The following is a 12,817-nucleotide window of genomic DNA, read 5'->3' on the forward strand; positions in this document are numbered from 1 at the left end:
CAGTAGATAAACTTGGTGAAGCAGGTGATTATTTCTTTCAAACTTTTTCCAAATCTATAGGAGAAGGGAACCTCTCAAAACATTAATTATTAAGATTAAATGATAATGTGGAAAAGATGTATGATATAACGCTACCTGAGAAAATGCAGGAAAAATATGTATCCTATTATAACTTTTTAAAAAAAGCCACCCATAGAAAAGGACACCTATATAGAAATATATCAATATACTAATAGTGCCTGTTTTTAATTATTGGACCTATGGATTATATTTTTCTCATCTCAATTTTCCCAATTTTATTTAATGTGCATGTATTGCACTTTTGTTTAAAAGTAAGAAAGTTTGAGAAGGGCATGATTCTTGGTTTAATACTCTGCTGTTGTCATCATGGAGTTTTAATAATTTTTGAATAAGAGGCTACACATTTTCATTTTGCGCTGGGCCCCACAAACTACGTAGCCGGCCTTGACCGCTGACAGAGGCAAAAAGCGTTCAATGTGAGTCTACTTCAGCTGGTTTTCCCCATGTGTAGATATCAAGAGAGTCATTTAAAGAGCAGGACTAGGTAGAAGGGGGGAAAAAAGGCACTGTGTTTTAAAATTAAATTAAATTAATTAATTAGTTTTTGAGACGGAGTCTCACTCTGTGGCCCAGGCTGGAGTGTAGTGGCATGATCTCAGCTCACTGCAACCTCTGCCTCCTGGGTTCAACTGATTCTCCTGCCTCAGCCTCCCAGGTAGCTGGGATTACAAGCATGTACCACCACACCCAGCTGATTTTTGTATTTTTAGAAGAGATGGGGTTTTGCCATGTTGGGCAGGCTGGTCTTGAACTCCCGACCTCAGGTCATCCACCTGCCTTGGTCTCCCAAAGGGCAGGAATTACAGGCAAAGGGCACTCTTTTCTGATAGTTAAACATCTATCCAAGTCAGAGTAGATGTCAGACTAAGATGTCTTAGACTAAAAAATCAGACTATAATTGTTCAGTTTCTGAATCTCTATCCTTAATCCCCATCTCCTGTCACAAAAGGTAGGAAAGACAGTTATTCTCCCCTATAGCAACCCTACCTGTGCTTCAGAACTCTTTTCTAAAAGAATATACTCAGCTAATATGACTAGGATCAAATTTCCCTTCATATTTTTAGTTTAAAAGCAAGTTATCACACTGTGTGAATAGCTAAGCAAGCTTTATGAACAACAGACTGAGAAGACTAATGATATAGAAATGAAGTCCATGCTGTCTCAATAAAAACTCATAATACAGTTAATCTGACAGATACCACGATGGAGATTTAAATGGCTGGTATTTATATGTTAATACTGCTTAACATATTACATGGTAATTAACTACAAAATGGCAAGCAGTATAAATAGACTATAGTGTATGACTTTTATAATGGCAAATCTCGTATTCAATAATTTCATCATTCGTGTTTTCTGGAGTTGCAAATCCTGGGTTTGGATCTTGTTTCTACCAATTTCTGGCTTTGAGGTCTTAGACAATTTTTTTTTATACTCCTAAGTCTTATATTCTTCATTTAATAATAGAGAAAATTATACTACCTTTATTTTAGAGTTACTGTGCAGATTAATTTTTTTATGGTAAGAACACTTCACAGGAGATCTATCTCTGAAAATTTTAAGTGCACAATACAATATTGCTAACTGTAGGCACAATGTTGTAGTGTTAATATCTAGAACTTATTCATCTTACATAAGTGAAATTTTATACCTACTGAACAGCCATTTAAATCCCAGGTATTTACTCAGGATAAATGAAAGCACATGTCTATACAAAGACTTGCATATGAATGTTTAGAACAGCTTTATCTGTAATATCCCAAAACTGAAAACAAACCCAATAATTCAAATGAGCATCCATATCAATTAGTTTAAATTGTGGCGTAGTCGTAAATAGAATACTATTTATCAATAAAAAGAAACAAACTATTGATGCATTCTACAACATGGATGAGTCTCAAAATAATTATGCTGAATGAAAGAAGCCAGACATAACAGAATACATATGGTATTGCTCCATTTATATAAAGTTCTAGAAAATACAAATAAATCTCTAGTGGCAGTAAGCAAACCTGAGGTTGCCAAGGGTTGGGGGCAGGGGCTGGAAAGTGTCAGGGTGAAGTGGTTACAAAAGTCATGTGAAAAATGTGGCTGACTATCTTGATTGTGGTGATTATTTCACAGGTGTACATATCTGCCAAAATTTTTTCAATCATACATTTTAATATGTATGGTTTCTTATATGTCAATGAAACCTCAAAAAGCTCTTAAAAACAAACGTCAAAGTCAAGCAAAAAAAAGTAAATATATTCACCAGCCCAGTTGGCCATTCTAAAGTTCTGCAGGAATTCTGAATGAGACGGACATTTTAATGAATGCCCTGCAAAAATAATGACAAAGTAGATTGGGGACAACTGTGATATAGGGTTGTAGACAGGAAGATTTATTTTTCTTAACTTCATTAAGGTCTGATAATGGACACATAATAATATTTTTAACTAGAAATTACTTATTAGCATTTGTAAGTTTCTATGGGTCATTTTTATGTGTAACCTACTCTGCTGTAGAAGAGAGTTCTACTAAGGACTAACATGCTTAGTGCTTTCTTTATTGTCTGATATTGTCAAATTTATGAACATTTTATTAAACTAATGAGTGATATTTGGGGGACAAGTTTTTATTGCTTGCTTCTTGTTTTTCTCAGTCTCCCATTTACTTTGATATGATAAGTCAAAGCTTTGCTTATACAGCACACCCTTGTGAATGGTATAACAAAATTGGTAAAAATGTAATTAGTTTTTTTTTTTTTTAGTAAACATTTTATTTTAGAATAGTTTTAGACTTACAGAAAAATTGCAAAGATAGTGCAGGATGCTTCCACCTGCCCTGCACACAATATCCCTCAGTTCTAACATCTTACATTTCTATGATACATTTGCCACAACTACTGAACCACTATTGACACTTCGTTATCTAAACCCCATATTCTATTCAGATTTCTCAATTTTCACCTCATATTCTTTTTCTGTTCTAGGATCCTCACCTCTTGGCTGTTACAGTGTCTAATATCATCCTTGTTTTTGATGAACTTGATAGTTTTAAAGAACACTGGTTAGATGTTTTGTAGAATATCTCAATTTGGGTTTATCTGATCTGTCATTTTCAGAGGTAAGATATTCAGCCTATGCTGATACCACTTCTCTCTTTCACACTTCAAATTTGAACTCTATTCTGGGTCTTGGAGAGTCGAGACTTGCCTACAGCTCTTTAAAAGAGAGTGCAAGAATGCTGTTGTTGGGTTGGTATGCATTAGAAACCTGGCAACCACAACCGTGAAGGCAAAAACACTCAGGCACCTAGCCTACAGTCCATATTTATTTAATAAATCTCCTATTTATTCTCTTTCCTCAAAGTTACAAATGTTATTTTCCAAAAGCAAACAGATCTCAAATCTTATTGATGAAGCCACGTGATGTGACGACCCATTAGCTCAATGATTTCACAATACTATCAAACATTTCTCAAACAAATTAATGTGCATGGAATTTAATTAGAAAATACAAAAGAGAGCATTAACACATCACAGTCTAAGGAGAATTTGAGGAGACAGAATATAAAGTCAAACAATTAAAAGGTTGCAACTAGAAAAGGTCTGAGAATTCTGTGTATCCTTTTGTTCACAAAATCAGAATCACAGGATTTCTGGATACAGGTTTATATTATTATAGACCTTCTTTTCTTCATAGGGGGTTCACTTCACAGTTGTTTTAATATATATCTCTTCTCATATTTATTTACTTATCAAGCATTATATCTCTGTCATCTTTACTTTGCCAGGCTCCTGGTCTAAACTATAAACATTTGATTAAGGTAGATATTATGTTACAATTTAATTTATTATAGCATGAATTTGTATGTGAGTACATCAAATAAATCATGGAAATATCTAATAAAAGGGAAAAAACTGTGTCTGAAAGGTCCATAAAATGGGCCTACATGTACCGTACATACTCAAGGTACTATCAAATGAACTAGAAAAATACATCTCTAGTAGATCCTCGATGTGACCTAAAACCGATATACTCCCTATAGTGAACAACACCACAAAATTCAACAGTAATTGCTTCAGACTGAAAACATAGAAGAGATTTCGACAGCCAAAGCCTGCTAAAAAACTGATCAGGAAAATTTGAGCTGATGCTTTGTCTTTTAGCCAGAATTAGTGTAAAGATTAGGGAGATAGAGCAATTCATTCCATGGTGGTTCCAGATACCTCAAAGTAGATAGTGTGGTAGATTTTCAATACGTCTTTGTTGTATTATTTCTTCTAGAAAGTATAATATTGAAAGAATTTCCTAGTATCTCCTCTTCTACTTCACAGATTATACAAAGCTAAAAGTCAAACAATTAGGTATTTGACCAAAGGTCACCAGGAAGACAGGTCTCTCTACTTGAAACTTTGCTGACGTTTTTCAGATTACTTTACAATTCCATGCACAGCCGTACATCACCTGGTCATTGTCTTGGACTTTGAATTAGAGGGTGCTTTAAAACATCCCTCTCAGAATTGCTACGCAGAGATATGGGCCAGAGGAGATCAGCTAGTTTCTCACCAGTGATGGTTATAGGACTTACCGTAACCCTACTGGGCAGCCAGAAAAGAAAGAGGAATACAAAGCCTCGAGCATTTGAGTGAGAGGGTCCATTACCAGGTATAATACATTCTCTGCAGAAGCCTGTCAGCATAGAGAGTTCTCTTGCCCTGGGGGCAAGTGTGGTGTAGAAAAGCTAGGAGAACACAAATTCCCATTCACTGCCTTCCAGAAGGTTGCCTCAGTTGGATTTTGGGTTCATTGGTGACGTGCTTCATGATGTAGTCCTGTTATCTTCAACCTTTTTTTTTTTAACTGCAAAATCCTTTCAACAAATAAAAGCTCATCTGGAATTATATATCTATATCTATATCTCTCATTCAGATAAATGGATCACTGCATTGCTTGAATTGGCAGGGGAGTTGGGGGTACAGCCCTACCTGCTTGTCCACCTCACCTCCCCATCTCTCAGATGCTCCTTGGAGACCCTAGTGCCCTAGTACTTCCAAGAATACAGTCTGAGACCTTCTCCCTACTCTTCAGTGTCTTCTCTTTTATGCTATCGAATTTTAATTGGTCATCTTTTATAGTAAGGTTACCATGGTAGTTGAAAGGGAAGCACAGGCCTTTTGTTTCTTAACTACCTGACTGTGATGTTGAAAGCCAGTAGGCTTAGTGTTCTTCTGGGTCGACATGGGTTCCAGGGCTCAGCAATGTGGGGTTACTGTCAGACCACCTCACTGGTCAGAGAATGCTTTCTTTTTTGTCAAGTGGGATGGCAAATAGCAAAATATCAGGAACTTAGAAGTCACTTTTAATAAGTAACTCACCTGCTCCTTGACCCTTCTTTCCAACTTGCAGAAATCTACTCATGTGAATGCATCAATGCTTGGGTTAAGACCCTTTAGAAAAGAAACACTTTCAGAATCTAAACTCTGCTAAAATGAAGCCATGTGTGCTCCGTAATTAGGAACATGAAATAATAACATACCAATAGTAAAATATTTTCTTTTTATAGCCTTGAATCTCTTTATTGTCACTTCTAAATAAGTTAATATGAAAGTTAAGAATTGGAGATAACACAGAATTATTTATTGCCATTTAATACCTTTTCACTGAACTTTTAAAAAATCGTTTTATTATTTTCTTTACAAATAAGGTCTTGCTATGTTGCCCCGATGATACTGAGTTCCTAGTCTCACATGTTCCTCCCACTTTAGCCTCCCAAGTAGCTGGGATTACAGGTGTGAGCTGTCACACCCAGCTTTACTTAACTTTATTAACAAGTTTATCATTTTTGTGGAGAAACTTATAATAAAAAATAAATGATGAAGTAAATGGTGGGTAAGAAGAGAAAATGCTGCAATAATTGGTTTATTTTTTCCACAAGGGTATAATACCTTATCTATTTTTATTCTTGATAAATAATACATTAGAGATTACTTATTTGATAGCTTAGGAAAATCAGTATCTTCTATAGGCATTTTCCTTATTTTGGGGATGAGAGAAAGGCTTAGAAATAATTTAAATTTACAGAAATCACCAAGATGCTTATCCATATCATGGAAAAATATTTTATTTTATCTTAGAAGACTTTTTACATATTCTTTAAAACCTTGAAATGTCCTGCTATGTAACAGTGACCTAAATTTATTTATGAAAGAGAAATCTACTAGTTATTTATACAATAGGATAAAAACAATCTATGGGAACAAAAGTGAGTTTATCCCACATGAGAGCTTTGATTTGGAACATGGTTTGAATTTTCTTCTCAAGAAGACAGTGTGGCTTTTCAAAAAAGGCTAGTTTTGTTTTTAAAATTGTGGAAAAATATGCGTACTACAGAATTTAACTTTATAGCCATTTTAAAGGGTAGGATCCTTCTGACTCTGAGAGGGCAAATTTCTCTGTGTTACTATTCTTTTACTTATTAATTTTTTTCACTTTCCTTTGTACTCAGCTTACATTACTATTCTCTCTCTCTCTCTCATTTTTTTTTTTACCAAAAAAAAAAAAAAAAAAAAATGCCTGGCTGGGCACAGTAGCTCATTCCTGTAATCCCAGCACTTTGGGAGGTCGAGGTGGGCAGATCATTTGAGGTCAGGAGATTGAGATCAGCCTGGCCAACAAGGTGAAACCCTGTCTCTACCAAAAATATAAAAATTAGCCAGGTGTGGTGGCGTGTGCCTCTAATTCCACCTACTCTGGAGGCTGAGGCAGGAGAATTGCTTGAATCTGGGAGGCAGAGGTTACAGTGAGCTGAGATCGTGCCATTGCACTCCAGCCTGGGCGACAGAGCAAAACTCTGTTTCAAAAACAAAACAAAACAACAACAAAAATCATAACATTTACAATCGTCATCATTTTTAAGGGTACAATTCTGTGGCATTAAGTTTATTCACATTGTTGTGCAACTGTCACTACTACCCATGTCCAGAGCTTTTTCATCATCTCATATTGAAACTGTACCCATTAAATGCTAACTCCCCACTTTCCCATCCCCCAAGCCCCTGGTAACCACTCTTCTTCTTTCCGTCTCTGAATTTGACTATGGTATGTATCTCATACGAGCAGAATTATACAATGTGGATCCTTTTTTGTCCATTTTATTTCACTTAGAATAATTCTTCAAGGTTTATCCATGTTTTAGCATCATCAGAATTTCCTTTTAAAGACTGGTACTATTCCATTGTATGTGTCTACCGCCTTTTGTTTATCCGTTTATCTGTTGATGGACAATTGGATTGTTTACACCTTTGGCTACTGTAGATGATGCTACTGTAAACACTGGTATATCAATATCTCTTCGAGACTCTGCTTTCTGTTATTTTGGGCATATACCCAGAAGTGAAATTTCTGGATCAGATGGTAATTCTGTGTTTATAAAGAGGTTTTGAAGCCTGATCTAGAATCAGTTTTAGCTCTACCTCCTGGCAGTGTAATCTTGAAACAATATAGCCTGGTGGTTACATGAATGAGGCAGAAGGCTGGTGGTCCAGTCTGGCTTCACTGCACCTAGCTGTTACTTAACCTCTCTGTGCTTCAGTGTTTTACAGCTCAACTGTAAAACATGAGAATAAATATCTTAATCTTATAGGGGTGTTGTAAGGATTAGCTGTTATCATCTGTTTGTTCCTTTGTTATCATCTACTCACAAATAGCTTCAGGGTATATGAACCCCTCAATAGTACACGTAAGTTGTTTTGTATAGTGAATTTGTATACTTTTCTAAAGAGTTATGGTGGTTTATTTTTCCCTTTCTTAATCAGATTCTCAAAGGAGCCCTGATCTATCAAAGGAAAAGAACCATACCCTAAAAGAAGTTAGTGGCTTAGAATTTAACACCAAGCCCTACAAATATGAGCTTGATTAAGCAGGATTTATAAAATGTCCAGTGGTGTTTTTCGCATGGGGTAGTCTGTGTGTTACCTTTGATGTTCTGTCTAAATTTCAGCCAAGGAAATTCCCTTGGAGAAATCCCCTTTCTGTTCCCAACTATTATAGTGTTGCTATAAATGATTTTTTTAAAAATTCCAAATACAGAGTGAGATATTTAGTTAATACAGACATACAAAATGTGTGTGCATTTGTGTGTGTGTGTGTATGTGTATAAAATTTACTCTGACCTAACTTCAACTTTGGATAATCACTTCTTAGAACTTAATTTAATCAAGTGGCCCATAGCTTAATGTAATATGCCGATTTCTTTATTGTCCAGTCCTTTAAGTAGTATAAATATAATGAAAGAGGTCTTGGAGGAAGACCAACAGGGTCCATCACAGGGAGAAAGTACAGTGATGGTTAAGACATGCCCATGAGAGCTGCAACAAAGCAACCCTGTGTCTTCAAAGAATACTACTGTGATGATAACTCTTCCTGCATAATTAGCAAAGGGCCTTTTTAGAGGTTCTCCATTGATGTGGTGTGGCTGAAACTTCCTTAATAATAATTATGCCTTAGATTTGCATACCACTTTTAACATTTCAAAGAGCTTTCACAGCCTTTATCACAGAATCAGTGTGGGTTTCCTTGGCTTCCCCAGGGGCCTGCAGGTGCTCACTGCTATGTCTCCAACTAGTGGGGCAGCTTGGAAACCTGCTGCATTTTCACACCAGGCCAAAACCAGTAGCAGAGTGAAACGCACACCCTGTGGCATAAACCTTTATTCACTGACGCTAGAACTTCTTGAACATTAGTGAAATAAAACTAGTTTGTAGTTGTCCTAAATCAAGAAGTCCAGAAAAGAATATTTCAGGTTTTTTTTTTTTTTTTTTTTGAGACTGAATCTCACTCTGGCCCAGGCTGGAGTGCAATGCTGCGATCTCAGCTGCAACCTCCACCTGCTGGGTTCAAGCAATTCTCCTGCCTTAGCCTACCGAGTAGCTGGGACTACAGGTGTGTGCCATCATACCCGGCTAATTTTTTGTATTTTTAGTAGAGACAGGGTTTCACTATGCTGGCCAGGCTGGTCTCAAACTCCTGACCTGGTGATCCGCCCACCTCAGCCTCCCAAAGTGCTGGAATTACAGGCGTGAGCCACCACATTGGGCCCATTTTAGGTCTTAGAACTATCCTGGATCACACTCATCCAAGACCATCCAACAATATCTCTTGGCTCTCTGTTAAGAGCCAGCATTGGTCTAGAGGAGGGGATGCTGCAGTAAATCAATCAAAGCCTTTACCACTAGGGAGTTTATGTTCAAGTGGGGGAAGAGAGACGATAGCAAAATAAACATATGCATTGTGTGTTAGCTGATGAAAAGTGCAAGGGTATGTTTAAGAAGCACTCAGTAGAAGCATGCATTGTTGCATTGTCACATTGTTGGGGAGAATGGTAGGAAGGGAGGTTCCAGAAGGAACTTGGAGCCCAGTTTCTTAGAGCCTTGTGCTTACTGTAAGGAATTTGGCTTTTACTTAGAGTGAGATAGGGAGTCATTGAATGATTTGAAGTAGAAGTATGAGGACACCAAATTTTCGTTTGAATAGCAACACTTGGCTACTGTGTTGAGAACAGATTGAAGAGGGCATGGGCTTATGCAGAGAGTTAGCTACTGCAATAGCCCAAGTGAGGATAAGGGTGTTAGTGCCTTCATGTTGCTGTTTAGTCAAAATTCACCCCTGCCCTAAGAAACTGCTGATTTGATTTTTTAATGCCATTTATTAGTTTAACAGGTTCTAGAACTTCATATAAGTGGAAGATAAATGAGTAATGGAGAGGAGGGTATGGAAGGAATAAGTGAGGGCAGGTTGTGGAGCGAAGTGAGTATTGATTCTGTCACCAGGGAGAAGGGATACATTTCATTATGCCTTCTTTTGTTGGTTAGTGGCTTGCAGGATATTTTGAGCAGCAGAAAACTGCTAACTGTGTGGGTTAGGCTGTATCACGTAACAGAGTCTGGGGCCTCTTAGACAGATGATCAGGAACGAGACCTGCTGGATGTCCTACCTTCCTTACCTAGGGCCCCCTCCAAGGACTTGGTTCCATAATTGCCGTCTATGCTGGGGAGTGGAGAGGGCTGTCATGATACTGCAGCTGCCATCACCCTGCCTATATTTGAGATTTCCCCTTCTCCATAAGCCATATTCCAATAAACGGAAGAGTTTACAGTTAATCTAGTCTACTATCCTACTTTTCATCCTATTGGTTACCCTTTACCTTTACCCAGCACACCATACATAAAGCAGTTATACGCCTATTTCCACATTAATTTAATCTCTTTTTCCTTTAAACAACTGAAAAACAGTTAACAGTAAATGAATTTTTGAAATAAGTTAAATCCCCCATAATTCTGCCACACAGCTGTTATTATTTTCATATGTTGCCTTCATTTTTGTTCACAGATACATCTGTTTTGTGTAATTAGAATCAGTTTACAAATATTCTGCATTCTTCTTTTTTCTCTTTTGATACAAGTTTCATATTAACCAATAACATGTATTAGTTCATCACATCACCAAGCAACTATTCATTTGAAAAGTCTGAACTAGATTTGATTACCTAATTACCATAGTCGTTGAAAAGACAATGGGCACAACATCGAACCTTCTAAACAATCAGAGAGCCTATTACAATACATTTTTAAAAACCTTATATAACTGGCCAGGCCGTGGCTCATGCCTATAATCCCAGTACTTTGGGAGGCTGAGGTGGGTGGATCACCTAAGGTCAGAAGTTCGAGACCAGCCTGGTCAACATGGTGAAACCTCATCTCTATGAAAAATACAAAAATTAGCTGGGCGTGGTGGTGCACACCTCTAATCCCAGCTACTCAGGAGGCTGAGGCAGGAGAATCACTTTTATCCAGGAGGTGGAGGTTGCAGTGAGCCGACATCATGCCACTACACTCCAGCCTGGATGACAGAGTGAGACTCCGTCTCAAATAAAAAAAACAAAAATCTTATATAACTTAAGAAATGGGTTAGTTAAATATAATCATTTTTAGTACACTGAAGCCCTAAATAACCAAACATCACTATTATTAAAAATAATTTATTGAATATATTCTAAATACAGATCCCTGTCCTCGTTATTAAGTATAATAAATGAATAAAACATTAGCCCTGTCTTTGAATTTTCTGTACCAAGATGAACCAAATTGCCAAAGTTTCCACGGTAAACAAAGATTATTTATTTACCACACCAGCAACATGTGGCACTGTTATTATGGGAGGGGAACCAGCATTGAAACTTGCACAATCTGATTTGCGAATAAATAATAGTAACTAAGAGATTTTTCAATAAGCAGTGGACATTTAGGCTGCCAGTATCCATTTCTGGTCCCTTAAAGTCAGCATTTTTTTAAAAAAAGAAGCCTTTTATTTTCTTAGAGAAAAAACACTTAACTAATTTCCAAGCAAATGCAAAGTAAATTGTGCCATTAAGCCTTGTAAGGGGTCTGAAGGCCATGGTTTGTTTATGAGGGAGTCGGGCCATTGAGAAAAGTGTTCAATGGATTTTCATATCTCCACTGCCTACTCCCCTCCTAGATGCAGTGTAATTTGGTGCAGGGCCACAACTGCATGTGACCTTGAGGTGTGTGTAGTAGCTCATTGTCAGCAGGAGGTCAATGTGAAGTTTGAGGGGCCAGGGCTGTTGAAGGGCGCTAGTTCAAGGTCAGCGATGTTCCATTTGAAATGAAATTAGGTCACAATGAATACCTGGGGCTATCCTAAAGAAGAAAAGTGGTCCGAGAAGAGAATCCTACAGGTGTATGTAGAAGCAAAGGATGGGCATGGTTATAATAGTGATGATGATGGTGGGCCACTCTAGGGAGGAGGAAAGTGCAAACCTCTTGGAATGGAGGTGTAGACTGGATGATTGTTTATATATCAGCCTCATATATATATTTTTAGCACTAATCAACCACAGCATCTCCTTCTCTCCTCTAAACCACTTTCTATAGCCATCACATAAGTTCTCCTGTGAGTGAACATACTGCCTTCATACCTTAAGGAGGGCTCTGAACTTGAGTAATCTACTACAGATCCATATTTTCTTACACTTAAAAACAATAATGGGCCGGGCGCGGTGGCTCAAGCCTGTAATCCCAGCACTTTGGGAGGCCGAGGCGGGTGGATCACGAGGTCAAGAGATCGAGACCATCCTGGTCAACATGGTGAAACCCCGTCTCTACTAATACAAAAAATTAGCTGGGCATGGTGGCGCGTGCCTGTAATCCCAGCTACTCAGGAGGCTGAGGCAGGAGAATTGCCTGAACCCAGGAGGCGGAGATTGCGGTGAGCCGAGATCGCGCCATTGCGCTCCAGCCTGGGTATCAAGAGTGAAACTCCGTCTCAAAAAAAAAAAAAAAAAAAAAAAAAACAATAATGAACCAGGAATATGGAAATAAGAAATGTTTCTGCTCACTTACCTTCTCCAGTGCAGCTTGAACAGCTGACTCACTTTCTGAATCCAGGGCAGACGTCGCCTCATCTAAAATCAGAATCTTGGGGTTTCGAACTAAGGCACGAGCAATCGCTATCCTCTGTTTCTGGCCTCCACTCATTTGAGCTCCTTTTTCCCCAACCAGTGTATTAAATTTCTAATGAAAAATAGAAAAGAAGCACAGAAACAGAAGGCAGCGTGATCAAATGGTTAGAACGGGAAACAACAATCCCAGTTGTGTTTTAACACCAGCTTAATCAGTACTTCAGATTCTGGTTGCTTATGACTTTTGATTTGTTCTTTGTAAAAACAAACCACT

The 12,817-nt window shown here is 37.8% G+C and overlaps 1 protein-coding gene across 2 annotated transcripts in view; it reads right to left on the reverse strand.

The window, feature by feature from the left end:
- The window catches only part of ABCB5 (ATP binding cassette subfamily B member 5), a 112,361-nt gene that overhangs the window by 67,373 nt on the left and 32,171 nt on the right, over positions 1–12,817 (reverse strand). The window contains exons 5-6 of one of the 2 annotated variants that reach the window (XM_012447736.2): positions 12,485–12,655; positions 3,540–4,348 (exon numbers count right to left, since the gene is read on the reverse strand). In XM_012447736.2, the coding sequence (XP_012303159.1) occupies positions 4,340–4,348; positions 12,485–12,655 (180 nt within the window). In that variant the 3' untranslated portion in view covers positions 3,540–4,339. Of the gene's footprint in view, positions 1–3,539; positions 4,349–12,484; positions 12,656–12,817 lie in introns of those variants that run through there. The other variant, XM_012447735.2, reaches the window with a different exon arrangement.

Source organism: Aotus nancymaae, unplaced genomic scaffold, assembly GCF_030222135.1.
Source record: "Aotus nancymaae isolate 86718 unplaced genomic scaffold, 86718_ANA_hifiasm-v0.15.2.pri h1tg000025l, whole genome shotgun sequence".
NCBI classification, from domain to species: Eukaryota; Metazoa; Chordata; class Mammalia; order Primates; family Aotidae; genus Aotus; species Aotus nancymaae.